The sequence below is a fragment of the Schistocerca gregaria genome, chromosome 8, assembly GCF_023897955.1.
Source record: "Schistocerca gregaria isolate iqSchGreg1 chromosome 8, iqSchGreg1.2, whole genome shotgun sequence".
Classification (NCBI taxonomy): domain Eukaryota; kingdom Metazoa; phylum Arthropoda; class Insecta; order Orthoptera; family Acrididae; genus Schistocerca; species Schistocerca gregaria.
The window spans coordinates 449,383,282-449,408,917 of NC_064927.1; the positions used below are offsets into that span (position 1 = coordinate 449,383,282).

The window sequence follows — 25,636 nt, forward strand, 5'->3', positions numbered from 1 at the left end:
AATTCCAAGAGTGCAATCGAAATAAGTTATAAAGTTCAATCCTGAACATCGTCTAATACTCACAATAATGTCAAAGTTCCAGTCAGCTCTCAAAATTTGACCCACTGGCTCAGAAGTTTTTTTAAGTACGAACGAATCTTAAAGTATTCGCGTGGTCACTTTCCACCCAAAATAAAGCTTTTACCGCGTCATCAGGTAAACCAAGTGTTAGCTGAAGACTGTCCTGCACAAATCTTGACTACTGAACCCATCTGCCAGCTCGACGAAGTCTGCAAACTCAACTTTCCTTCAGTCCTTCCTTGCTCCCAAGAGCTACTCCTGGTTCTGTAGAGTCCAAACACAATATTCTGTACATAAAACTGTAGTCATAAATAATCACAGATCTGGTGCATATACATTTACGACAAATAACAAAGAATATACGTTAAAACTTATCCAATGGTATCAAATTTTGTGGACAATACCCCATTTTTAAGTTGCAACTACCTTTAATACTGCCCAAACTAACTTTTAGTCAAATAAATCAGCAAACAGTTAATAATCAAGACAAGTGCAATAAGGTAATGTAATGGCGAGATATGAGAATTGCCATACTGCATTCATTTTTTTTAACTTTGGAGAATAGGATGGTCTGAAATCTTCACATACGGTAATAAGAAATATACATAAAAACGAAAAAATCTATAAATAAAATATGTATAAACTTTTGGCTTTCAGGAATGATAGCTAAAGCCCTAAGGTATAGCCCAGTAATATGAAAAGTTCAGCAGTTACTAATTTTAACGACATTTGTAAGAACACTCATATTTGTTTACGGTGATCACTTAACTTCTATAGTTTTTATTATTACTATAATAGTAATGTCTCTAAAGGTGGGACTCAGTGTCGTGAGTACTCTTTTCACCTTTGTGCCTGTCCTATGATGAACCATCAAATTATTATAGAGTTAAGAAATATTTCGTTATCGCCATCTCTCAAAATGAAGCAAACGCCGCCGTTGCACACGTCTTACACATTGCACCCTAGCCATCAACTTTCTCCAGAAAAACCATCGTTTATCTGCCACTGGTCATTCCTTTGTAGGCGAGCGCGTGAATGACAGAGAAAGCCGCTTTTGTCATATGCATATGCCTCACCTCCATGCCTCAGCCAAGACAACTCGTACATTGCAGCTCTCAAACTTTAATCTGGCCAAATTCTCAGCAGCATACGGGTTAAGTTACAACTGCTAGCACCGATTTCTTTTGAGGCTTCAGTGGCATGAGTTTCTCTGCAGTACTGCAATGGCGGAGTTTTTATTTTCTTTAATTTCATCTGCTGTTGTCTGATGTCTACAATCTAACATTCAGCTTCTTTTGCTTTATACTGTACTACATTTTTTCTGTTGAGCTAATCTTTACTTCTGTTATCGAAAAGGCACAGTTCATATTGTTTATTTAAAAGAGTCAAGTATTTCTTTTCACCAATTTGCCACATGCTCACTTCTTTCTTACCTAAATCACTTTGTCGGCGAGACACAGCAGCCATGAATCTGGTGGATGCTTTGAATCAAGAATGCCCACACTTCATCACGTCGGTAGGGATAAAACATTTCCCCCATACCTGTGATTTAGAAACTTTGTGGAAAAGAGTTATCTGCTCATCATTTACTTCTTTAGTTTCTACAGTGCACTTTAGTACCTGGTCAATGTTATAGTCATTAACTAGCTAACAGTATAGTAATTGTAGTAAAACCTGTTTTTACGTCCTCATATTGTACGTTTTCGCGCAATTTTCGTTATTTTTTGTTAGTACCATCGCAAGCCCTATTCTCTCAATTAATTGTTTCCTTCCTGTTAAAAATTTTGTATGGATAACATTTTCACCTTTTTTTTCTTTTGAACCAAAACCATATGCTTTAACATCGATGTTCAGCTCAATTTACATGGGAACTAGATCGTGTTCCCACCCATGCACAACCTGTAGGATAATGCTTAACATAAAACTGTATAGTTTTAAGATTTTATTTCATTTTTACATGTTTGTGTTTAACGTCCATTCTTGAAACAGTTCATTCTTTTAATGTTGCCAAAACCCGTCAATGCACACATCTCTAGGAAAAACGTATCTGTTCAGGAACCTATTCGTAAATGTAGTAAATAAATTGGTGACTTTTCTGCTTATTGACATTGTCGCGTTGCTTGCTGTTGTAAACTTGTACTATGTAAAGGTATTAAAACAAAAATATCTACCTTGTAGCAAACATTATACCCATTTCTGAAAAATCAGTATTCGTGTGCGTATTTTTGAGATTCGTTTACAAAACAAACGAAAAATATCAAAGTGCAAACTCCACTTGTTTCAGTAAATGTACAAAGATTTTCTACCTACAAGCATGTATTGTCCGACAACAGACGTGCCCTAACTTTTGAGACCACCTCAGCACACTGGGTATCACGCAGATAAGATAGTAATATGAACACATACAGATGGTAGTGTCGCGTACACAAGGTGTAAAAGGGCAGTGCATCGGCGGAGCTGTCATTTGTACTCAAGGCGATTCATGTAAAAAGGCTTCGGACGTGACTATGGCTATGCGGCGAGACTCAACAGACAATGAACGTGGAATAGTAATTGGAGCTATGCCCATGGGACATTCCATATCGGAAATCGTTAGGGAAGTCAATATTTCGAGATCCACAGTGGCCATTCTATATTCACGAAGATGCAAAGCTGGTACTTTTTGCCGATGGTACAAGTATAGCTATCACACCCGACAGACAAGAATTAACTGGTGAACTTGTGAACGATGTTTTTCAGAAAGTCATTAAGTGGTTCTCTGCAAATGGGCTCTCATTAAACTTTGAGAAAACACAGTATGTACAGTTCGACACAGTAAATGGAATGACCCCATTAATAAATATAGACTTCGATCAGAAATCGGTACCTAAGGTAGAATATTCAAAATTTCTAAGTGTATGCATTGATGAGGGGTTGAACAGGAAAAAACACTTTGAGGATCTGCTGAAACGTTTGAGTTCAGCTACTTATGCTATTAGGGTCATTGCAAATTTTGGCGATATACATCTGAGTAAATTAGCTTACCATGCCTATTTTCATTCTCTGCTTTCGTATGGCATCATATTCTGGGGTAACTCATCATTGAGTAAAAGAGTGTTCATTGCACAAAAGCGTGTAATCAGAATAATTGCTGGAGCTCATCCAAGATCATCCTGCAGAAACTTATTTAAAGAGCTAGAAATCTTCACTGTAGCCCCACAATATATACACACACTCCTGGAAATTGAAATAAGAACACCGTGAATTCATTGTCCCAGGAAGGGGAAACTTTATTGACACATTCCTGGGGTCAGATACATCACATGATCACACTGACAGAACCACAGGCACATAGACACAGGCAACAGAGCATGCACAATGTCGGCACTAGTACAGTGTATATCCACCTTTCGCAGCAATGTAGGCTGCAATTCTCCCATGGAGACGATCGTACAGATGTTGGATGTAGTCCTGTGGAACGGCTTGCCATGCCATTTCCACCTGGCGCCTCAGTTGGACCAGCGTTCGTGCTGGACGTGCAGACCGCGTGAGACGACGCTTCATCCAGTCCCAAACATGCTCAATGGGGGACAGATCCGGAGATCTTGCTGGCCAGGGTAGTTGACTTACACCTTCTAGAGCACGTTGGGTGGCACGGGATACATGCGGACGTGCATTGTCCTGTTGGAACAGCAAGTTCCCTTGCCGGTCTAGGAACGGTAGAACGATGGGTTCGATGACGGTTTGGATGTACCGTGCACTATTCAGTGTCCCCTCGACGATCACCAGAGGTGTACGGCCAGTGTAGGAGATCGCTCCCCACACCATGATGCCAGGTGTTGGCCCTGTGTGCCTCGGTCGTATGCAGTCCTGATTGTGGCGCTCACCTGCATGGCGCCAAACACGCATACGACCATCATTGGCACCAAGGCAGAAGCGACTCTCATCGCTGAAGACGACACGTCTCCATTCGTCCCTCCATTCACGCCTGTCGCGACGCCACTGGAGGCGGGCTGCACAATGTTGGGGCGTGAGCGGAAGACGGCCTAACGGTGTGCGGGACCGTAGCCCAGCTTCATGGAGACGGTTGCGAATGGTCCTCGCCTATACCCCAGGAGCAACAGTGTCCCTAATTTGCTGGGAAGTGGCGGTGCGGTCCCCTACGGCACTGCGTAGGATCCTACGGTCTTGGCGTGCATCCGTACGTCGCTGCGGTCCGGTCCCAGGTCGACGGGCACGTGCACCTTCCGCCGACCACTGGCGACAACATCGATGTACTATGGAGACCTGACGCCCCACGTGTTGAACAATTCGGCGGTACGTCCACCCGGCCTCCCGCATGCCCACTATACGCCCTCGCCCAAAGTCCGTCAACTGCACATACGGTTCACGTCCACGCTGGCTACCAGTGTTAAAGACTGCGATGGAGCTCCGTATGCCACGGCAAACTGGCTGACACTGACGGCGGCGGTGCACCAATGCTGCGCAGCTAGCGCCATTCGACGGCCAACACCGCGGTTCCTGGTGTGTCCGCTGTGCCGTGCGTGTGATCATTACTTGTACAGCCCTCTCGCAGTGTCCGGAGCAAGTATGGTGGGTCTGACACACCGGTGTCAGTGTGTTCTTTTTTCCATTTCCAGGAGTGTATATATTGCCGGCCGCGGTGGTCTCGCGGTTCTAGGCGCTCAGTCCGGAACCGCGCGACTGCTACGGTCGCAGGTTCGAATCTTGCCTCGGGCATGGATGTGTGTGATGTCCTTAGGTTAGTTAGGTTTAATTAGTTCTAAGTTCTAGGCGTCTGATGACCACAGATGTTAAGTCGCATAGTGCTCAGAGCCATTTGAACCAGCCATATATATATTCACTTATGAAATTTGTTATTAACAACAGGAACGAATTCAAAAGTAATAGCAGTGTACACGGCTACAACACTAGGAGAAAGGATGATCTTCACTACTCAAGGTTAAATCTAACTTGGCTCAGAAGGGGGCAAATTATGGTGCCACAGAAGTCTTTGGTCAGTTACCTACTAGCATCAAAAGTCTGACAGATAGCCATATAGCATTTAAAGGGAAATTAAAAGAATTTCTTAATGGCAACTCCTTTTACTCATTAGATGAATTTTTGGATAGTAAGTGGATAACTTCCCAAACTCCACAAAAAATTATTGAGTGTCATGTAATATTTTGTGTAATGTAATATCTTGTATAGGCACCTTTTATTAACCTGACACGTTTCACATAATTACGAAGTGTCGTATTCATAGTCTATGGAACAAGTACTAATAATAATCTAAGAGTATGCCGAGAATACCATGGAAAACTGTGGCCGACGGCATTCGCTTAACGAGCGAGAGCACTGGCGTTTGTGTAAGGTTGTCAGTGCTAACAGACAATCAACGCTGCGCGAAATAATTGCAGAAATCAGTATGAGACGTACTACGAGCGTGTCCGTTGGGACAGCGAGGAGAAATTTGTCGTTGATGGGCGATTGTCTTTGCTATCAGCACGACATCGCCTGCAGCGTCTCTCCACGGCTTGTGGCCATATCGGTTCGACCCTAGATAACTGGAAAACAGTGGCCTGATCAGATGAGTCCCAATGTCAGTTGTGTTTACATGGAATAGACTAGGTCCTTTTTGGTGCAACTGAACCGATCATTAACTGTAAATGGCTGTGTTAGGCTACTTGGGGACCATTTGCACGCATTCATAGACTTTGTTCCCAAACAACGCTGGAATTTATAGAACGAAATTTTCACTCTACAGCGGAGTGTGCGATGATACGAAACTTCCTGGCAGATTAAAACCGTGTGCCAGACCGAGACTCGAACTCGGGACCTTTGCCTTTCGCGGCCAAGTGCTCTACCGACTGAGCTACCCAAGCACGGCTCACGCCCCGTCCTCAAGTCGTGCTTGAGTAACTCAGTCGGTAGAGCACTTGCCCGTGAAAGGCAAAGGTCCCGAGTTCGAGTCTCGGTCCGGCACATGGTTTTAATCTGCCAGGAAGTTTCATATCATCGCACACTCCGCTGTAGAGTGAAAATTTCATTCTAGAAACATCCCCTAGGCTGTGGCTAAGCCATGTCTCCGCAATATCTTTTCTTCCAGGAGTGCTAGTTATGCAGGGTTCGCAGGAGAGCTCTGTGAAGTTTGGAAGGTAGGAGACGAGGTACTGGCGGGATTAAAGCTGTGACGACGGGGTGTGAGTCGTGCTTGGGTAGCTCAGTTGGTAGAGCACTTGCCCGCGAAAGGCAAAGGTCCCAAGTTAGAGTCTCGGTCCGGCACACAGTTTTAATCTGCCAGGAAGTTTCAACGTTGGATTTCTTATGGATGGGTATACGCCATACCATTGGGCCGCAATTCATCGTGGTTGGTTTGAAGAATATTCTGGCCAATTCGTGAGAATGGTTTGGTCACCCACATCAGACGACATGAATTCCGTCGAACATTTATGGGACATAATCGGAAGATCAACTCGTGTACAAAATCGTGATCCGGCAACACTTTCGCACTATGGACGGCTATAGAGGCAGCATCACTCAGTACTTCTACAGGGGATTTTCAACGACTTGTTGAGTCCATGTGAAATCTAGTTGCTGCGCGGGGAAAAATGAGATGCAACACGATATTGAGAAGTTTCGCACGAGTTTTGTCACCTCAGTATACAGTGGAATATATGGTTATACAACAATTTTCGTATATCTTCACAGAATGAGTTAAAGAAAACATTCCGATTTTAAATTTTTTGTGATTTCAGTTCTAACCCCCAATATAGTTTTTCATTGCTGAAGTTCATTTTTGGTCAAGTGTTTGGGATGAGGGAAAACTAGATGCCCCATAAATGACTAAATGAACTTTTGTGCAGAGTTTCATAGCTCAACTAAGAGCTGGAAACGGAGAAATGGAGTACCAAATTGACTGTCTTGAGGTCTAATTTTCTAAGAAAGTGTTTACTTGTTTGAAAATAATCAGGGCAATTAAGAAAAACTTAATTAGTGATTTGAAGGAAAACTGAAATATTTCACGAACAGCTGCCACGTAAATGAAGTGTCAAAAAGTTCATCTCTTTAGGACCTGTCTGTTTGCTTCGAAAAAGTTGCATTGGTGTCATATAGGATTTTTTAAATGACTTCTTTCGAAACAAGTACTAAATTTTGCGACATTTCGAGAATAACAGAAACTAGGAAGACGACTGAGGTGTTAATCTTCTATTTTGCGCATAAGAAATTACATTGGTGTGACACTTAACTGTCAAAATGATTTCATTCAAATGAAATTTAGGACTTTTCGAGACCAGAATACTCTGGCGGAGAAAATATGGCGTCAATAAGATCCCGCTTCCCAAACAAAATTGGAAAATTAAGAAATAAAAAAATTTTAAAAAGTAGATCAAAAGTTTTGTGAAATGATTTACGTAACAGTAGGAAAAATAATTGGAGAAACATTTGGCGCACCTTTGAATGATGTCCAAAATCGTGTACAGCAAATGAAATGCGTCAAATGTTTCTCTGATCTATTTTATTTCTTAATTTAAGACAGTGTATCACAAAACATTTGAACGATACTTTTGAAACTATTTTTATATTTACAAATCACGTTAACAGTGTATCACTTTTACGCCGTTTTATCTATATTTTCAGGTCGTTTTAGTGATAATTTTCTAGATATTTTAGGTCAAAAACTCCATGTCGTTATTCATGTTCATAAACTAAATGGGTTTAAGTACGGACTGGTGCCGCCACTAGCCGCCTCTATGGGTGCCCCTGCTTTGGTTTCTAAGGTATCTGAAAGGAACCTATAAACGGACACTTAGAAGCGGACTTGCATGATCTTGCTTTGTTATCTAGCTGCAACAAAAAACAGTTCAGATACGAAGAGAACATGAACTTTTGAAATGTTGTGCAACATAAGAGACTTGAAGATTAGATGGATAGATTGGATAACTAATGGAAAGGTACTGAATTGAATGAGGAGAAATATCACAAACCTAAAACACGGAATCGGGTGACCACCCTGCTGCATAAAAAAGCAGTTATTTGAGTAAAGAAGGGAAATGGTGGAGTGAAGGATGGGTTTTGTGTAGGGGGACCAAAGTCTAAATACAGTAAGCAGATTCAAATGGTTGTCGGTTGCATTAGTTATGCAGAGATGATAGTGGTGTGTAGAACTACATCAGACTAGTGTTTGGACTGAAGATTAAAACTTGCTGTTGCAGATAGCAATGTGGAAGTGCAGGAGCTGATGGCATGCTACACGACCGATGCGGTGTGTTCGACATTTGTGGGCACGAAGGGTGGCGCTCTGCAAGACCCTAAGGCCCCCATGCGAGAGAGCCTGAAGAGGATCATGCGCGATGACTTGGTGGGGCAGCTGGCTCAGGCCATGAGCTTCCTGGCACCCAAGCTGTTTGAGAAGCTCAACATCAGCGTCATCAGGAAGGAGTTCGAGGAATTCCTTTATAAGACTACTGAAGAGGTATGACTACCTAAAAAAAACCTCTAGTTTTCAACTGCGCAGCACCTAAAGTTTTTTTCCGATATGTTATGCACAAATCTCAAGCAATGGGTTCCAGTGGAAAAATGGTCCTATTAGAACAACAAAAAAATTGACTATGTTCCTGTTTATTTATAAGACTCAGACAGAAAAATTGGGTACCAGCTGCCTCATTCTTCCTTCCTCAGCATGTTTAAAAATTTTCCCAAAAATTTTGGCATTCAAACATATTCAAACTCTCACAAGTTCCTCTAACTGTAGCTCACTCACACCCACCAGTTCACTGCTGTAAGTTGCACATACCTATTCATTTCCAGCTGCCCTTTCTCACTCACTCACTAATTCAGCTCAACTCTTATAATCTCTGTCATTGTCTCCTGTATCACAGCCATAGTCCCCTTCATTTTGTCCTACTACTATTGTCACCTTTCACTGTCACTGCCTCCCTCTTGCTCTCTCTCACTCCTAATATCTCCTTCCTTCCTTCCTTCCTATTGCTGCTGTCTGTTCTCACTGTCACTATCTCTATCTTCCTTATTGTCATTGTCACATATTCTCTCATTATCATTTTCTCCCTCCCATTTCACTTTCTCTCCCCCCCCTCCCCCCTCCCTCGGCAATGTCTCCATGTCTCCTTCACTCTTTTCACAGCACTGTTCTTTCACTACCAACTATGTTCCACTGCCACTGTGTCCCTGCACTGTTTCCTTCACTCTCTGTACAACACAACCACTGCCTACTGTCTCTCAGTATTTATTATTTTCCCATCTCTTTGCCTCTACCTATGTATTCCCACCTCAGAAAAAAAGTGGTGTGAATATGTTTGCATGTCAAAACTATTGGGAAAATTTTTAAAGGTGCTGAGGAAGATAGAATGAGGCACCTGGTACCTCACTTTTCAGTCATTCTCTTAAATAAAAAGGAACATATTTGCTTTTTTTGTGCTCTGATAGGAGCATTTTTCCGCTGGTTCCCTTCTTTTCCATGCAGGATCAGGGCATGTAACTCATATGAAAAGAAATGTGTTGGTCAATAAAATTTGGATAGTTTACTTATGTGAAACTTAAATAATGCAAAGTAAATTTTACACCTCAGACGGTATTTCATCTTCAAAATAATTTGTGCACTTCAGTACTACAACATAGGGTTCTGCGTTGATAATGGAGGCACTTTTCAGCATATTTCTCCAAGAAACGTCACTCTATAAACTGTGTTTTCACCCCACACCGGATTTCACGTGTCTATTTTATGTGTACAAATAGGATAACCTCTGTATCTCAGAAATGGATAAAGACATCAAGAAAATTTTCAAAACTGGTCAAGGAAAAGGATCATAGAAATAAATCATAAAAATTTCAGCCGTTTTGTATGCATAGCTGTTTTCGAATGCTCGGCTGGGTTTTGGTAAGCTTGTAATGGTGACAATATAGTAAAAAACCTTTTTGTTGAGTTTTCCAGGTAACTGCCCACGAACTAATGCCTCCATAAGTCCCTTCAAGCCCACCATAGACTAAATTAAATGTAAAAAGAACAAGCCAACAAGCCAATTTGCTCCATTTGCCTAGGAAGGAAAAAGTGCATAATATTCATTCTTTGGCCCTGTATTGTAGGATAGTGGGTATACAAATGCTGCCTAGCCCAAGGGCTATCCAAAATGCTTTTATCACCAGTAGAACCTAAGGTATGAGCACCAGATGTTTTGGAATGTATTAGGTACACATGCTGTCACATGCATGCTGGTTGTACTGAAGTGCTTTAAAAATTTTCTCAGTGTGTTTATTGCGACAACTACATTCCATAAACTTCTTCTTTAGCAAACCACTCTCCAGTTATGAACTCCTAAAAGTTAGTGTCTGCTCTATGATGGCTTTCATTGTTTACAGACAATGGCTTACCGCAAGAAAAATGGCATAGTGCGAGACGACTCCATCGACATGCTGATGCGTGTCCGTGATGGACAGACAGATGCGTCAACGCGCCTGCGAGACGAGACTGGCCAGGAATTTAGTATGTACTGTAGTTACATTCTACACCCTGCCACTACTCCTATTATGTAGAAGTAAGTTGGAATTCACATTTAGTGCCTTGGATAACTACTTATGCACTAACTTTGTCATTTGAGATGGTCGGATGACATAGCATTTTGCTGATACACAAGGTGTTTATAAATTAGTTATACAAAAGTAATCTTTAACTGTGGGAAAGGTACATAACTTAAAGATTTATGGTAGAGCACTAACTGAAGTATATCTTCAAGTTTTATTTACAAATATTCGGTGTGGCTACCTCTTGTAACACTGTTGAAATTTTACAATAGCATCATCCAAGACTGCTGGCCGACCCTGACCCAGCATCCTATGTGATGTGCCGACAATTTTGGCGAAATGATTGCACCAATTGCTAACCATTTGCCTTTGAGGCAGTGACTTGCGATATTTTGTCCTGAATTGTGTCTCACCTGTAGTAGCGGACTTGGATTCATGGAACATAAACAACACTGTGCATACTTTGACCATTATATGACCCTATGATGATGTGCAGTAACTCATTTGTGCATGCTATCTAGAGGGAACTTCAGGAACTAATGGTGTTAGGCAGGAATAAAACTTGTAGATATACATTCAGCACTGTATCAAACATTTCTATAAGTTATTTACCCTCTTCACAGTTAAAGGTTACTTTTGTTCAATTAATTTATAAATACCTTGTACAGCTTTGAACAGTTTTTTCATCTCCACATTGGGAAGTTATTTAATGTGGCAATCTTCATTAATAGCACTATAGGCAAATCATTTGTGGTGATAGATTTATTATGCTTTTAAACTTGAGGAGTTTATTTACAGAAATTAAATTAAAATCTTTTATGTGTCACGTTGTAATTAGGCAGAGTTATTAAAAGAATGTTACTTAGTATGGTATTTGCAATCAGTTGAAAAGCAGGCTTAGGTGAGCTAGCAGCAAGAACGTAATTTAGGTACCTCAACAACTGCTTCTACGTCCACATGAATAATTGATTTTGGATTGTGGTGGTGGTTACCCTATAAAAATGATTTAATACCTTATTATGCAGCATCTGAACATAGCAATATCTTTCATTGACAAACTAAACTTTAAAAAAGCAGTATTTCTCTTGAATTTATGGTAATCTGTGTCACCATCCTGAATGTTACTTTTACTGTGAGATCAATAGAGCATGGGCAGGCTGACATTTTCTCAGATATGTTAGCGCGTTTATTACCAGGTGGTGTGTGTTGATGGTAAAGCATCTTGTTGCTTTCTATCAGAGTGCATGATGGCAGAAAGCACTGGTTGCTCGTATGATTCCAGCCCATCTAGGTGGAACCACATGTCTAACAGTAATGATTCACTGATCATCATCACTTTATACTTATCACAAGGCAGTCTCCTAGCGGACATAAAAGTGACTCATATCAGATGTGGCAGTAAGTCCCCAACAGTTGTACTGCCTCTAAATCTCTTCTCTTCCCCAGCAATCTGCAAAACTCACCAAGGGTATATGTTTACCACTGATTGGTCAGCAAAGGTTCTTTGTTCCACCACTCCAATTGTACTGTCTAAGCAAAAGTATCTGGACAGCTATCAGGGGACATTAATATGGTATGTGTCCAGCTTTTGCTCTGCTCTGCTCAGGACACTTTCAGACAAGTGACTGAATGTTTGTGGAGGAATGCCATAGTGTTGAAACCAGGGAAATAAGTGATATTGGACTCTGGAGTCTTTAACAAAGTTGACGTTTCTAACTTATCCCAAATGTTTTCATTGGGTTCAGGTCAAGACTGGACAGACCAGTTCACTTCAGGAGTATTATTGTCAACAAACCATTGCCTCAGACATGCTGTTTTACTACAGGGCTCGTTCTTATGCTCATACAATCATTGTTTCCAAACTGTTCCTCTACTGTACACAGTACACTATGCTGGAAAATGTTTTCATGTCCTTAAGCATTCTGTTGGACAAGGAGAGGACTATATCACAATGACAAAAATCACTTCCAGACCATAACACCTCCACCTCTGTACTTCAGTGCTGGCACTACACATGATAGCATGTAAAGTTCTTTAGAAATTCACCAAACCCAAACTGTTACATCAGATTGCCATTGTGTATAGTGACACATTACGCCAAAACACTCATTTCCTGTCACTGACTGCCCAATGGCATTGCTTTTTACACGACTGCAAGCATCACATAGCATTGACTTCAAAAATGTGTGAGTTATGGGTAGCTGCCTAACAATTGTACCTCATCTTTTTAACTACCTACAGACAGTCATTGTGCTAGTTGGACTGGTGGCAGCACTTTGGACCTCGTGAGTAATTTATTCCACTAATTTGATGTGATTTTGTACAACCATCCTCTGCAATGCTCGACAGTCCCTTTCCAGCTGTACATAATATATCCCTGGTCTTGATTTAACTGTGGTCGTTCCACTTAATAATCACATCACCAATAGGCAGCCAGCTTTAGGAGTGTTGAAATGTCCCTGATGGACTCATGCAATATCCAATGACTAGACCATGTTCAAAGTCTCTGAGCTCTCCTGGCCTATTCTTTCTGCTGTTATTTCAGATCTCTCTCTGTCTCTCTCTGTCGCTCTCTCTCTCTCTCTCTCTCTCTCTCTCTCTCTCTCTCTCTCTCTCTCTCTCTCTCTCTCTCTCTCTCTCTCTCTCTCTCTCACTCTCATTCTCACTCTCACTCTCACTCTCACTCCCCAGTGCACACTCTGGACACAAATGTGATGCCACCTCACTCTCTTTCTTTACTCTCCTAACTTACTATGTATGAGAGCTATTCAGAAAGTAAAGTCCAATCGACTGAAAAATGGAAATCACAGTGAGAATCAAAAATGTTTTATTTGCAACAGTTTGTAACATCTGTCAGCTACTTTTCTATGTAGTTACCACTTTTCGACTTAGACATCTGTCATAGCATTGTACCAGCTTTCCAGTACCCTTGTCACAGAAGGCAGCCACCTGTGCTTTCTGCCTCTGCTGTTTGCTGCTCTGCAGTTTGTTGTCTGTGCCAGAATGTTGTCTTCATAGCCAGTGGTTCATGTGAGCAGAGGTGAACATCAGAGGGAGCCATGTCTGTGCTGTATGTTGGATGATCAAACCTATCCATCAAAGATGCTACAGGGCCCTGGAGTGGGCAACCAAGAATTGTCATACTAAGAAAGTGCATGATAGGTACTTTACATGGGGTTGCATATCAGGCGGAATCTCTCAACAGACACCCATACTTGGCGGGAGACACTGTCGTGCTCAGAACTGAAAAGAGCAACTTAATGTGATTGACAGGCATACTAGAGACACTGCCCAACACATCTGTGCAAAACTTCATTAGATTTTCACTGTTGTTTCCATTTCGTGACTTATCGGACCTTATTTTCTGAATAGCCCTCTTAGATAACATGCCTAATATCTCGACAGTCAATGTGACTTAAACTGTGCGTAAGTGTCTTGGTGGATATCCAAATAACATGCCAACTTTTAATAAGGTCTATGTTTCACTTTCTTACATATCTGCTTTCAGGAAGCAACTTATTCATTTTAACATTTGATAGGTCGTTTGTTCCAGTGAGCTGTCTTCAATCACTGAATTCAAATGGTCTATGTCTACATCTACATACATACTCTGAAAGCAACCATAGAGTGCATGGTAGAGGAGTACCTTGCACCACTGCTGTCATTCTTTCTCGTGTCACACTCACAAATGGAGTGAGGGCCAAAGGACTGTTTGTACATTTCCATGCAAGCCCTATCTCTCATTTTGTCTTTGCCGTTATTATGCATGATAATTGTTGATGGCAGTAAGGGTGTTCTGCAGTATGTTCCTAATGCACTTTAAATTTCCTCAAAAGTAAATTGTGAAAAGAACATTTTCTCACTTCCTGGGATTCCCATTTGAGTTCACAAGACATTTCCACAATATTCATGTGTTGATCACATCTGCTGGCAACAAATCTAGCAGCATATCTCTGAAATGTTTTGATATCTTCCTTTAAATCGGCCTTGTGTGAATTCTAAAGCTTCGAGCAGTATTCAAGAATGAGTTTTACTTGGTCTCTTTTATAGGTGAGCTACACTTTCCTAGAATTGTCCATAAACTGAAGTTGATCGTTCACCTTCATTACAGATGGCCTTATGCGCTCATTACATTTGACGTCCCTTTGTAACTTTGCAAGTTACACGGCATTACTTGTAGTAGTAGTTGCATGGATCCAGAAGAAATTCAGAAGAGAAACTAATTTGTAGTTCCCCATTTGTGAGACAGTGGAAAAATTTTATGTGCCTTTAACTGCAGGTATGAGACTGGGGGTACACATTTTGATATTTATGTAGATGTAAAACAAAATATTCATTTTGGCCATTAGTTCCCTATTTCAAAATAGTAACATTAGGATCTACTACTGCTTCTGTAATTTTCATCCTAAAGGTTTGAGACACTATGTATGTACACTTTACAAAAATTTAAAAAAATAAAAACACACTCTCCATGAAGGAATTATCTGAATGATACTAAAACAGGTAGATGTGATGTACGTGTACAAACAAACATGTGGGTATAATTTCAGAAAATTGGATGATTTATTCGAAGAGCAAGAGCTTCACATATTGAGCAAGTCAACAATGTGTTGACGTGTTGGTCCACCTCTGGCCCATATGAAAAAATTATTTGACTCAGCATTAATTCACAGAGTGGCTGGATGTCTCCAGACGGATATCATCCAAAATTTTGTCTAATTGGTGGGTCAGACTGTCAAAAACCCAAGCTGATTGGAGGATCCTGCCCATAAATCTTCAGACATCCTCGATTAGGGAGAGATCCAATGACATTTTGGCCAAGGCAGAGTTTTGCAAGCATGAAGGCAAGCAGTAGATACTCCTGCTGTAAGCAAGCAAGCATTAAGTTGTGAAATGAAAGCCCAAGGTAGTTTGCCATGAAGAGCAACAATAGAATATCATCAATGTATGGCCATGCTGTAAGAGTGCCACAGATGTAATGAAATGAAATGACAACCCAGACCATCACTCCTAGTAGTTGGGTCGTATGGCGAGTGACAGTTTGGTATCCCCTGTTGCCTCGGTTGTCTCTAGACATGTCTTTACTGGTCATCAGGGCCTAGAATCTTGTTGACTGTAGTAGAATAGTCTTCATTGATGAGTATTGTTTCAATGACCAGCAAAGGTGTGTCTGGAGATCCCCAAACAGCAGCAGGACACCAACCTACCTGTCACCTGCCATACAGTCTTACTAAGAGGAGCAATGTTCAGGGGTGCCATTTCATTTTGTAGCAGGGCGCCTTTGTCATACATGGCACACTTCTAGCACAGTGGTACGTCAACAATATTCAAGCCTCATTTTGTTGCACTTCATGGCAAGCCGTCCTGAACTTGCATTTCAGTAAGATAATACCCAAACACAGATGGCAAGAGTTTCTACTGCTTCTCTTCATGCTTGCCAAATCCTACCTTGGCCAGCAAGTTTGCCAGATTTCTACCCAATTGAGAATTTTTGAAGCATTGTGAGGACAGACCTCCAATCAGCCTGGCATTTCAATGAGTTAATGCACCAACTGGACAGAATTTGGCACAATATTTTATGCCAAGTCAAATAACTGGTTGCATAAGGACCAGATGTAGAAAAACATATTTTGGCTTGTTCAATTTGTGGAGCTCTTTCTCTTGAATAAATCATCCAGTTTTTCTGAAATTGTAATCATTTGCTTGCCAGTACATCTATGTCAAACCTACAAATTTCTGTCGCATTCAGATAATTCCTTCATTGTGCATTCTTTCATTTTCCCTTAGAGTGTATTATGATGAGTTGCTAGGTTTTATTGTAAATGTTGTATAAAATTTGCACATAATGAAGGTTGGGGTTCAACCTCCAGTCAACTATGAGGTTGTCAGAGTTAGTGCACAAACTTGGTTTACAGTATGATGGGTAAGAAAAGCAGTTGTCCTTTCAAAGAAACCACCCTAGTGTTTTCCGTGAATAGTTTATGTGTTGTGTTATGTCTGCACTATAACACAACAAATATTCCATGATAATCAAATTTATTTGACCTTCTGTCACCTAAACAAAACTTAGGTTCGACTACACAACACTTCGCTCGCTGTAGCGCAAAGGAGAAATCAGAGTCACTAGTAGAGAACACAAGTCCAAACCACTGCCAACCAGTCGATGCTGACGTGGCACAAGTTTCCAGCCAGGGAGGCCACAGTACGGTTCGGCAGTCATGAATCCAGCAGCCGGGTAGTAACACAGTCATTGGCGAAGATTGAACTGGTTAAACGGGATCAGGGAGCTCGCTTAAATCCATAGGTCCGGCCAATCAGAGTGTTGGTAAATGGCACCCTTATACGGTTGCTCACTCTGGTGGCAAGGGCAGCACCGCCAGGGTAACCCGTATCGATAGTGGTGTGTACGCTGTCGCTAACCCTGCAATGACGCATTTACTTGCGCCAGTTGTTGACATCGTGTGCGGCGCCAGCGGTATTACCTGTGTGTCGCGCATGTTGTAGCATGCTGCGCCGATATGACACTATGGGAAACACAGAAAAAAATAAATGTGTAACTGGACAAGAACTTGAAATGTCATCCATCCAGACATGATTTCAGTGTTCTACCATTTCACCTCCTCTCTCAGTATGTCATCTGTGTCTGTGATGGTAAAGATAAACAATTATTGGCCATTGTCATGGGTCACAACTACACTTAATGAAATGCATTATTTTTAACCCATGTTTCTTTTTGTGGCCAGGATTTGACCAGAAAGATGTGGTGGCACAGGTGCTGACCTTCCTAATGGCCGGCTTCGAGACCTCCGCATCAACCATGGTGTTCACGCTGTATGAGCTGGCTCTGAACCAGGAGCTGCAGCAGCGCATCCGCCAGCAGGTGAAGGAGGTGGCCGCCAAGCATGGTAGCATCACATACGAAGCTGTTGCAGAGATGACCGACCTCAACAATGCTGTCAGTGGTCAGTTTCTCATCATTTGTCCTATCATCTTGACGATAGATGGAAATGTACAAATTTTTAGCTGCAAACACATACTTACAAGTGAATATATGACTTCAACACCTACTTTTGTACTACACAATCTACCATGCAGTGTTGTGGTAGGGTACATAGCATCCTTGATGAATTTTCTTTTATGGGCATTAGGCCATGGTCCAAGGCATGTACCTGTGCCTAAGCTTTCTGTCAGTTACTGCGGGAGACCTCATAGGGGGTTATAAAGAATCAGGGACATTGCCTAAGATGTCTAATTTTGGTTGTTGTTCTGTTTTGTTTAACACTTTGGAGACCACCCACTTGGAAGCATGTATAGCTTAGAAAACTGGATGTTCATGACATTATTTAAAGCATTACTGACATACATGAAATTAAAATATTTTCAGGAGTAATACAGAGAAAAAAAGACCAAGCCTAAAGATTTATTTTTCAGATAACAAATTTTAAAGCAATGATGACAAAGTATAACTAGCCTTCCAAAAATAGTACAAGATGAGTTATTGAGCAATTTATTCCACTTGAGCTTCCAAAATCTCCTGCTCACTCAACAAACATGACATATTTGTAGCAGAATTACAGCAAACTGTGAGTGCATTCTGTGAAATTACATCATGATCATATACTGGCTCAGCCATTCGTGAGAGCAGCTGTTGTGTTTGATAATGTTACTTTTGAAATAATTCTATAAATTGACAAAGGAACATAGTATGTGTAAGGCACAGACAGCAAGAGGGTCATACATTGTTCTCATATTAAATGAGCCCAGTATTCAAATTACAGATGGCTTGCACATCGAGAAAATCACAGTCCGAGCTATACGTGGGTGTGGTCTTTTGAACTCAGCATTGTGGCCTGAGCTATTTTCAGGCTTTGCTCCAAAGTTTTGGGGATTGCTTTTGTGCTTTTGAATTTTTGTGCCCTCTCTATGCATTCTAGCATAGTAATGATCAAATACTGATAATCTTAGTATCATAGAAATTAATTTGGTGGTCCCCATGCATGATCTGCTACTGATGTTTCGCCAATGACAGTTGTTCTTGTTGTGAGCCTTAGTGCTAAATAGGGCAAATAGAACCAACTCTTCCCCCCTACAACCTCCATAACACCAGTCGGCATAACTGCGATCTCAGGCAGCTGTCCGGTGATCCAGCTATTGCATGGTTATGTATAAACAATTTTGCTTACTGAGCTAGTTTAAGTTTGAAACTCCTATCTTAGTCTTTATAGCCTCTGATGATGAATCCAGCATTAGGTGATGAAACATCAGCCACAGAAATATGCTTTGGACCATGCCCATAAAACAAAAGCCACCAAGGACACTAGACCAGCCGTAAAAGCCTGCATTGTAGTTTATATCATGTAGCAGTGTTGTGTTCCAGGTTTCATGTTTGTATTGCATGGGAAGAAATATTCAATAACCCTCCACATGGACTCAAATTTCTCTACATTTAGCATTGTGATCACGGTAGTTCTGCAATCAGGTTGAGAGGAGCATGCAATGCTAACTGACCTCGTCGTCCTGTATAGGGCCTCATGTGGATGTTGTACGGAGAGGCATGAGGTTAGCACACAACTCTCCTGGCTGTTTTTGGCTTCCCAAACCTTGCAGCTACTACTTCTCATCCAAGTAGCTCCTCAGCTGGCATCACGAGAATGAGCGGATTCCATTCTAGTCCTCCCACCAAGGGAAAATCCGTTGCAGTTCCAGGAACTGACCTTGGGTCCTATGCATGGCACTCAGCCACGCTGGCCACTCAGTTATGGAAGAGGATCGTGATCATGGAGACAGTTATTTCTTGGTGATAGAGGTATATTGTTTGATTCATTTTGATATATGGTCACTAGGAAGTTTTTGAGGAAAGATCTCTCAGAAGGTATAGTATTTCTTTTAGCGTCTCCATCTGCAGTTTGTTAAGCACTCCTGTGATAGTGCTGACTAAACAGAAACATGGGGGTGAATTGAGCATATCTTCATGGAATTTCTTCCATTAATTCAAACTTGGTAAGGATCCCAGACTGATGAACAACACTTGGGAATTGATCGTGAGAAGGTATTGTAACCGACCTATTTTGTGCTGGAATTACACTTCCTCAGGATTTCTCCAAGTGAAGCTGAGGCTGAAATCTGCATTTCCCATTGCTAGGTTTATGTTGTCATTTCACCTTAAATTGCTTCAGACAGGAATGCCTAGACAACTGAAAATAGTGACTGGTTCCAGCAACTGATTGCTTATCAAGTAACCACAGGAAATGAAACCTTTTCATCTATTTACAAGCATTACATCAGATTTATTTATGTTCAGAGTTAGTTGCTAATCTTTGCTCCCAGTGGTGATCATCAGCAGATCACTGTGTATTCCATAATAGGTTTCAGATGATGTCTCCACACTAACATATACAGTCACTACAGTCACTGCTGTGAAAGTTATTACCATCTTGACAGATGAAACACCATTAGCACCCCTAATGGTGAGAGAGCAACCTGCAAGATTAATGTTTGCTGCTGTCTGTTCTTATTATGATGTGCACTTTTTTTTGAAATGTAACGGTTTCCTGTGGTGTCTAATAAAGAACATTTTCTTACATGTCACTCAACTTTCCATTATACAGCTCTTGCCATTTGTGGCTCAGACGTAGCAGCAATTATGAAATGGGTTTCTTCTGTGTGGGGAAAAGGTCTTCTTCCTTTTAACATTTCATTATCACATCTGTGTGGTTTTCCCTTCAGCTACAGTTGTTGTGGCTTTTTTGGTATGTTAAACAATGTGGGTTCCACATTCCATAAGTTTCCTATGTTCTAAATTCACTGATTTGTCTAGAAGTATAGTGAACAAAACTTCATTTGTTGAGCAGATATATGATGTCTTTCAGCAAAAGGTCAGATCTTCTGGTGTTTACTAGCCATTTTCAGTTCTTAAAGGAAAATGACAATATTGAGTAAATATCAATAGGTTATAAGAAAATTGTAAATAAAGTGCCATGTAATATACTGTTTTTTACCTTCCCAGGGTCATTAGGAAATAAAAACAAATATTGTGTCTTCTTTTTTCTGTTTCTGAATTTTTTGTGATACATGATACACTCATTTGCAAAAACCATTCTATAAACCTATATAAACAATTATGGTTCGCTTTTGCTGAACTGAATAGTATAACTTGCTGGATTCATAGAGTGCTGCTCTTGCAGTGGCTAACAAAAATAAGATGCTTTGTCACAACTGTTATGTTAGACTTATAGAGCATAAATATCTACAGAGTAGCATTCATATGTGCCAAATGAGAATTCTGTCCGTAACATCTCCTGGAGCTTAAGCCATGTGATCTCTGAAACAGGACATTTTAGAGTATTTTGAGTGTTATTGAGGTTTCCTTTGATGCAGCAGCAGAGAGAGGTGTGCTCAAAGACAATACTGAACACACAGAAGTGGTGCAATGTTGTATTTTCAGACAATTCCCAGTTCTGCATGCAGCATCATGATGGCTGTATCCATGTATTGAGGCCCAGAGGAAAATGAGTATAACCAAATTGGATACATTATCATACAGACCCTGGATGGGTACTAAGCACAATTACCTCTGACTTACATAGCCAGTAATTTGGAAAGCAGGTGTCACATTTCTGACATGTTAAGGACTGTAGCTGTGCCCTGTCTTTGAGGTCTCCATCGTGCTAACTTTCAATCACATGTTAACTTCCAATAAGATAACTCAAGGCTGCATGCACCCTGTGCTGTCCATGTACCTTGATACAGAGGGAATTCAACCACAGCACATTATCCAAATCTCTCAGCTGCTGAAAACATCTGGTCATAACTGATGAGTCACCAAGAAACCAGCACAGCACCTCTCACCAGTTGCTATGACTGGTGAACTCTGGTGGAGAAATGAATCAGCATGGAATGACAAAGTGCTTGATATAGGCTTGTCAAGCTTGCAGTTGCTTGAATGACCACCTACAGACTTTTTAGGCTCAAGACTAGCTGATGAATACAAAGTGCCTCGTACATGAGTAACTGCCAAGTACACAAAAGATTGCATTTAAAACACTGACTCCAAAAGACTGTTTGGACCTCTGAACATCACTGAAAGTCAATTTCAGATGTTTAAAGTTTCTTCATCCAGAATTACTCTTTTGTTTTATGGAAGTTTCTTAGCAAACATCACTAATCCTCCCTGCAGTGAATATGCATAAGCTGATTTGCGAACAGGGGCATTCCTTTGAACAGTCTGAGGCAGATCAGGAGACATCAGAGTCTTTAGGCTGTCAAGGGAAATCAGCTGTCAATGTTGATGCTGCTATTCCAGATTATGGGGACCAAAGTTCAAACTCTGAACCAACACCTTTGACAAAGTTGTCCATTTAAAAACTATCAGAGCTGGAGATGCAAGTTCAATTGGAGTTTCTGAAATTTCTTAGTAAGAGAGGAAGCCATGGTACATCTTTTATCCTGAAAGTGCTGTTACCCCCATCGGTAGCTTCTTAAACCCACAATCCCTTGAATATACACTGCTAGAAAAAAAAAGTTAGTACATTCTTTTAGAGATTTCTGATTCACTGAAGATCTATTGTTGCAACAGTGAATATAAAGTACATAAAATTGTTATTTTAACAGATCAATAACACAATCAGTTTTGACGTACCCAGTAATGAACCATGCCGAAATACCCATATTAGAACACGGTGTAGCCTCCGTGGGCAGCAATGCAGGCACTATCTCTCCAATTGCATACAGATCGTGAATTCTTGGGATTGTTATACCGTACCTGCTCAAGCTGTAAGAGTTGTTAGTTGATGGGTCAGCCAAGTCACTTCTCATTCCATCATATCCCACACATGCTTGTTTGGGAACAAGTCCAGAGATTGTGCTGGCCAGAGAAGTTTCTGCATGTCTTCCAGAGCACATTGAGTTTCACAGGCAGTGTGTGGGTGAGCATTATCCTGCTGGAATGACATATCATCTTCCTGTTGCAAGAATGGCAAAAGAAGGGGTCTAACAACATTCTGCATGTACTGAGCTTTAGTTAGCACTCCCTCCAGAAGCACAAAGGTGAAAGAGTGTCATAGCTTATCACACCCCAGTCCATAACGTGTAGGGTGGAGACAGTGTGACTTGGAGGATTGCACACTGTGAGACAGCTCTCACCAGATCTATGGCATACATGCAAACAACCGTAACTTGCATGGAGGCATAATCTGCTTTCATTGTTGAATATCATGGCTCACCATTCCATCTTCCAAGTGATCCTTAGAAAGCACCAGTCAGGCCATGCACATCAATTTTGTGGCATGAGAAGATGAGCTAGAGCTGTGTGTGTCCATAGACCCACTGCTAATAACCGGTTTGCAACAGTTCATATTGAGACATCTGGGCACACAAGCCCTTTTACCTGTGATGTGGTAGCTGTACAATACAACAATCCTTGTGGGCATCTGTGCTTTGTGGATGTCCAGAACTTCATCTAAGGGTGTGAGAATGTTCATGCATCCACTATATCAGAATCATTGCACAGCTAATGCAGCACTTCCAGCTTGTGTGACAATTCTCCAAAAATACAATCCCACCACCATTTGGAAGGCAACAATTTGACACCTTTTAGATGTGCTCAGTTGGCTGTAGAAAGCACGAGTGCAACTCTGTGGCATGGATGCCTGCTTGCTTCATACATTTGCACTATACTGAGCCATATTAAAAGGTAGACACAGATGACACTCAGGTAGCTATGCCACCACACTGTCTGTTGGAACACAAAGTTGAAACCATTATCAGCACATCTACTAACCCACAGGTGGCATATGCTGTCATCGTATCAAAATTGATCTCATCTTTCCAGGTGCACTAATTTTTTTTCTGGCAATGTTCTCATCTTGTGGTTATCGTTTCATACAGGGTTTTGGATCAACAGCTTCATATATCTGAAATGATCTTAGAGGTTTAATAACAGACAAAGTTTATGTAATCAGTATGAATTTTCGCTTTGCAGCAGGGTATGCATTGATTTGAAACTTCCTGGGAGATTAAAACTTTGTGCCAGAATGAGACTCAAACATGGGTCTTTTGCCTTTCTTTGCTCTACCTGTCCGAGGTTCTGCTCCAGTTACAACCCACAGTTTTAATCTGCCAGGAAGTTTTATATCAGCATACACTACACTGCAGAGTGGATATTAATTCTGGAAACACTTCCCCAGGCTGTGGCTAAGCCAAGTACCCTCAGTTTTCTTTCTTTCAGGAGTGCTACTCCTGCAAGGTATAGAGGGAACTTGTGTAAGTTTGGATGGTAGGCGATGAGGTACTGGCAAAAGTAAAACTCTGAGGGCAGGTCATGCTTGGATAGCTCACTCAGTAGAGCACTTGCCTGCAAAAGCCAAAGGGCTCAAGATTTGAGTCCAGGTGTTGTCACCATACCATTGTTTGTTGATAAAGGTATATACATACAATTCACCAGCTAAAGCTGTCAGGCCAACTCCTGTCCACCCTCAGTGGAGGCAGCTGATTTTATAATTGTAGCATGTGTCAGCATTGTCTCAGTAACAAAGCCATCCATTGGAATCACACAATAACATTATTATTTATACAGATTCAAACTACACCAAAGGCCAATTTTAAGCATGACACAGAGATTAAGCAGAGAATTCAGGGACCTTCACAGATTATGTGTCTGTGTTTTATGCTAAATGTGTTTGCTGTATACTAGCTGAACTGGACTGACATGGAGTTAGATGGCCTAAAAGCAGGAAAAAGAAAATTACTGAAAACAGCTAAAAATAAGAATTTAACAGAATAGGGGTTGACATGTACAGCAAATGATTGCATTTGGTTAATAGATTACAAATCTGGAATTAGATTTTGCCAAGGCAAGATATTTCAAAAGTTGTCAATGGAATTTATTGGTGTAAGAATGCAGAGTGATGGTGGTAACATTGAATAAAATGATCTCAAGATTCCTGCTGTGTCAGATGGTTAAAATTCTGCTGGGCTTTCAGGCAAGCTGTCCTTGGCCATTGCCAATGACTACTGATGGGCTACTGTTGTGTGCTCTTCTGTGAGTATGGTGATCTTCAAATTATAGAACATATTTTAAATTGTGTAATTTATGGCTTCAAAGTGGAAGGAATTGCTGGAGAAATCCTCCAGAGCAGAGGCTGAGTAATCTTCAGTGTGCTATTTGACTGTAGTGTGTATAGTGTGTATGTCACCTTATTAGTAGACTTCTGTTATTTTTAAATGGGGGTTGCGTTTTTTTTTTAAACTTTGTGATGTATTATCTCTCATTAAGCAAAATTTTATTATTTTTTTCGTAAATTGTCTGTCATGTTGAAAGTGTGTGTGTGTGTGTGTGTGTGTGTGTGTGTGTGTGTGTGTGTGTAGCTGTTGACTGCTTATGGCCTCACCATATACAGGCATATGTTGAATTGGCATTTGATGCATCAGCTTTAACCTCGTGATTGCTGGATCCCACATGACACTGAGCTGCAGACTGCCATCTCTATTAAGGATGTTATAAGAGGTCTTTATTTTGATCCCTTCTTTAATTACAAAATTGCAGAAGCTGTTAGAGTGAGTCACAGTAGAGGTTTTCTAGACCATGCTCAGCTGAAGTTGATTTTTTGGGGTAGGTAGATGATAAAACTTCATGCTCCTTGACTCCTTCTACGGATCCCACTGTTGGCCTGACATAAGACTGGCCACACTCGCAAGGTATCTATTAGATTCAACATGTTCTGAGACCTGTTGCATTTTTAACTTTTCTCAGTAATTACCAGATTTTTGTTGGGGACCTGACTATTGATTTGATTTTGTGACTTCTCAGCAGGTGGTGTATCTTGCCTGACAATGAGCCACAGAATAGCAAAAAAGCAAGTTTCTTTCCCAGTACCTCTCAGTGTTCTCATAGTGATTCTTGCTTGAGATCATTTCATTTATTTGCTAAATGTTGCAACTGTTGTCCCTGTAGACTTTGTGCTCAGCACATGGGGCAAGTTATTGACATCTGATAGCATTCTGATGTGCCTGATGTGCCAATGTTTGTAACACAGTGTGCTTCTGTGCTGGGTGATGATGC

At 41.0% G+C, this 25,636-nt stretch overlaps 1 protein-coding gene across 2 annotated transcripts in view; it reads left to right on the top strand.

Annotated features, from left to right (window-relative positions):
* Nucleotides 1–25,636, top strand: part of LOC126284319 (cytochrome P450 6k1-like) — a 90,139-nt gene that overhangs the window by 46,084 nt on the left and 18,419 nt on the right. For both annotated transcript variants that reach the window (XM_049983158.1, XM_049983156.1), the window contains exons 4-6: nucleotides 8,256–8,515; nucleotides 10,417–10,540; nucleotides 17,322–17,540. In XM_049983158.1, coding sequence (XP_049839115.1) covers nucleotides 8,256–8,515; nucleotides 10,417–10,540; nucleotides 17,322–17,540 — 603 coding nt within the window. The remainder of the gene's footprint in view (nucleotides 1–8,255; nucleotides 8,516–10,416; nucleotides 10,541–17,321; nucleotides 17,541–25,636) is intronic.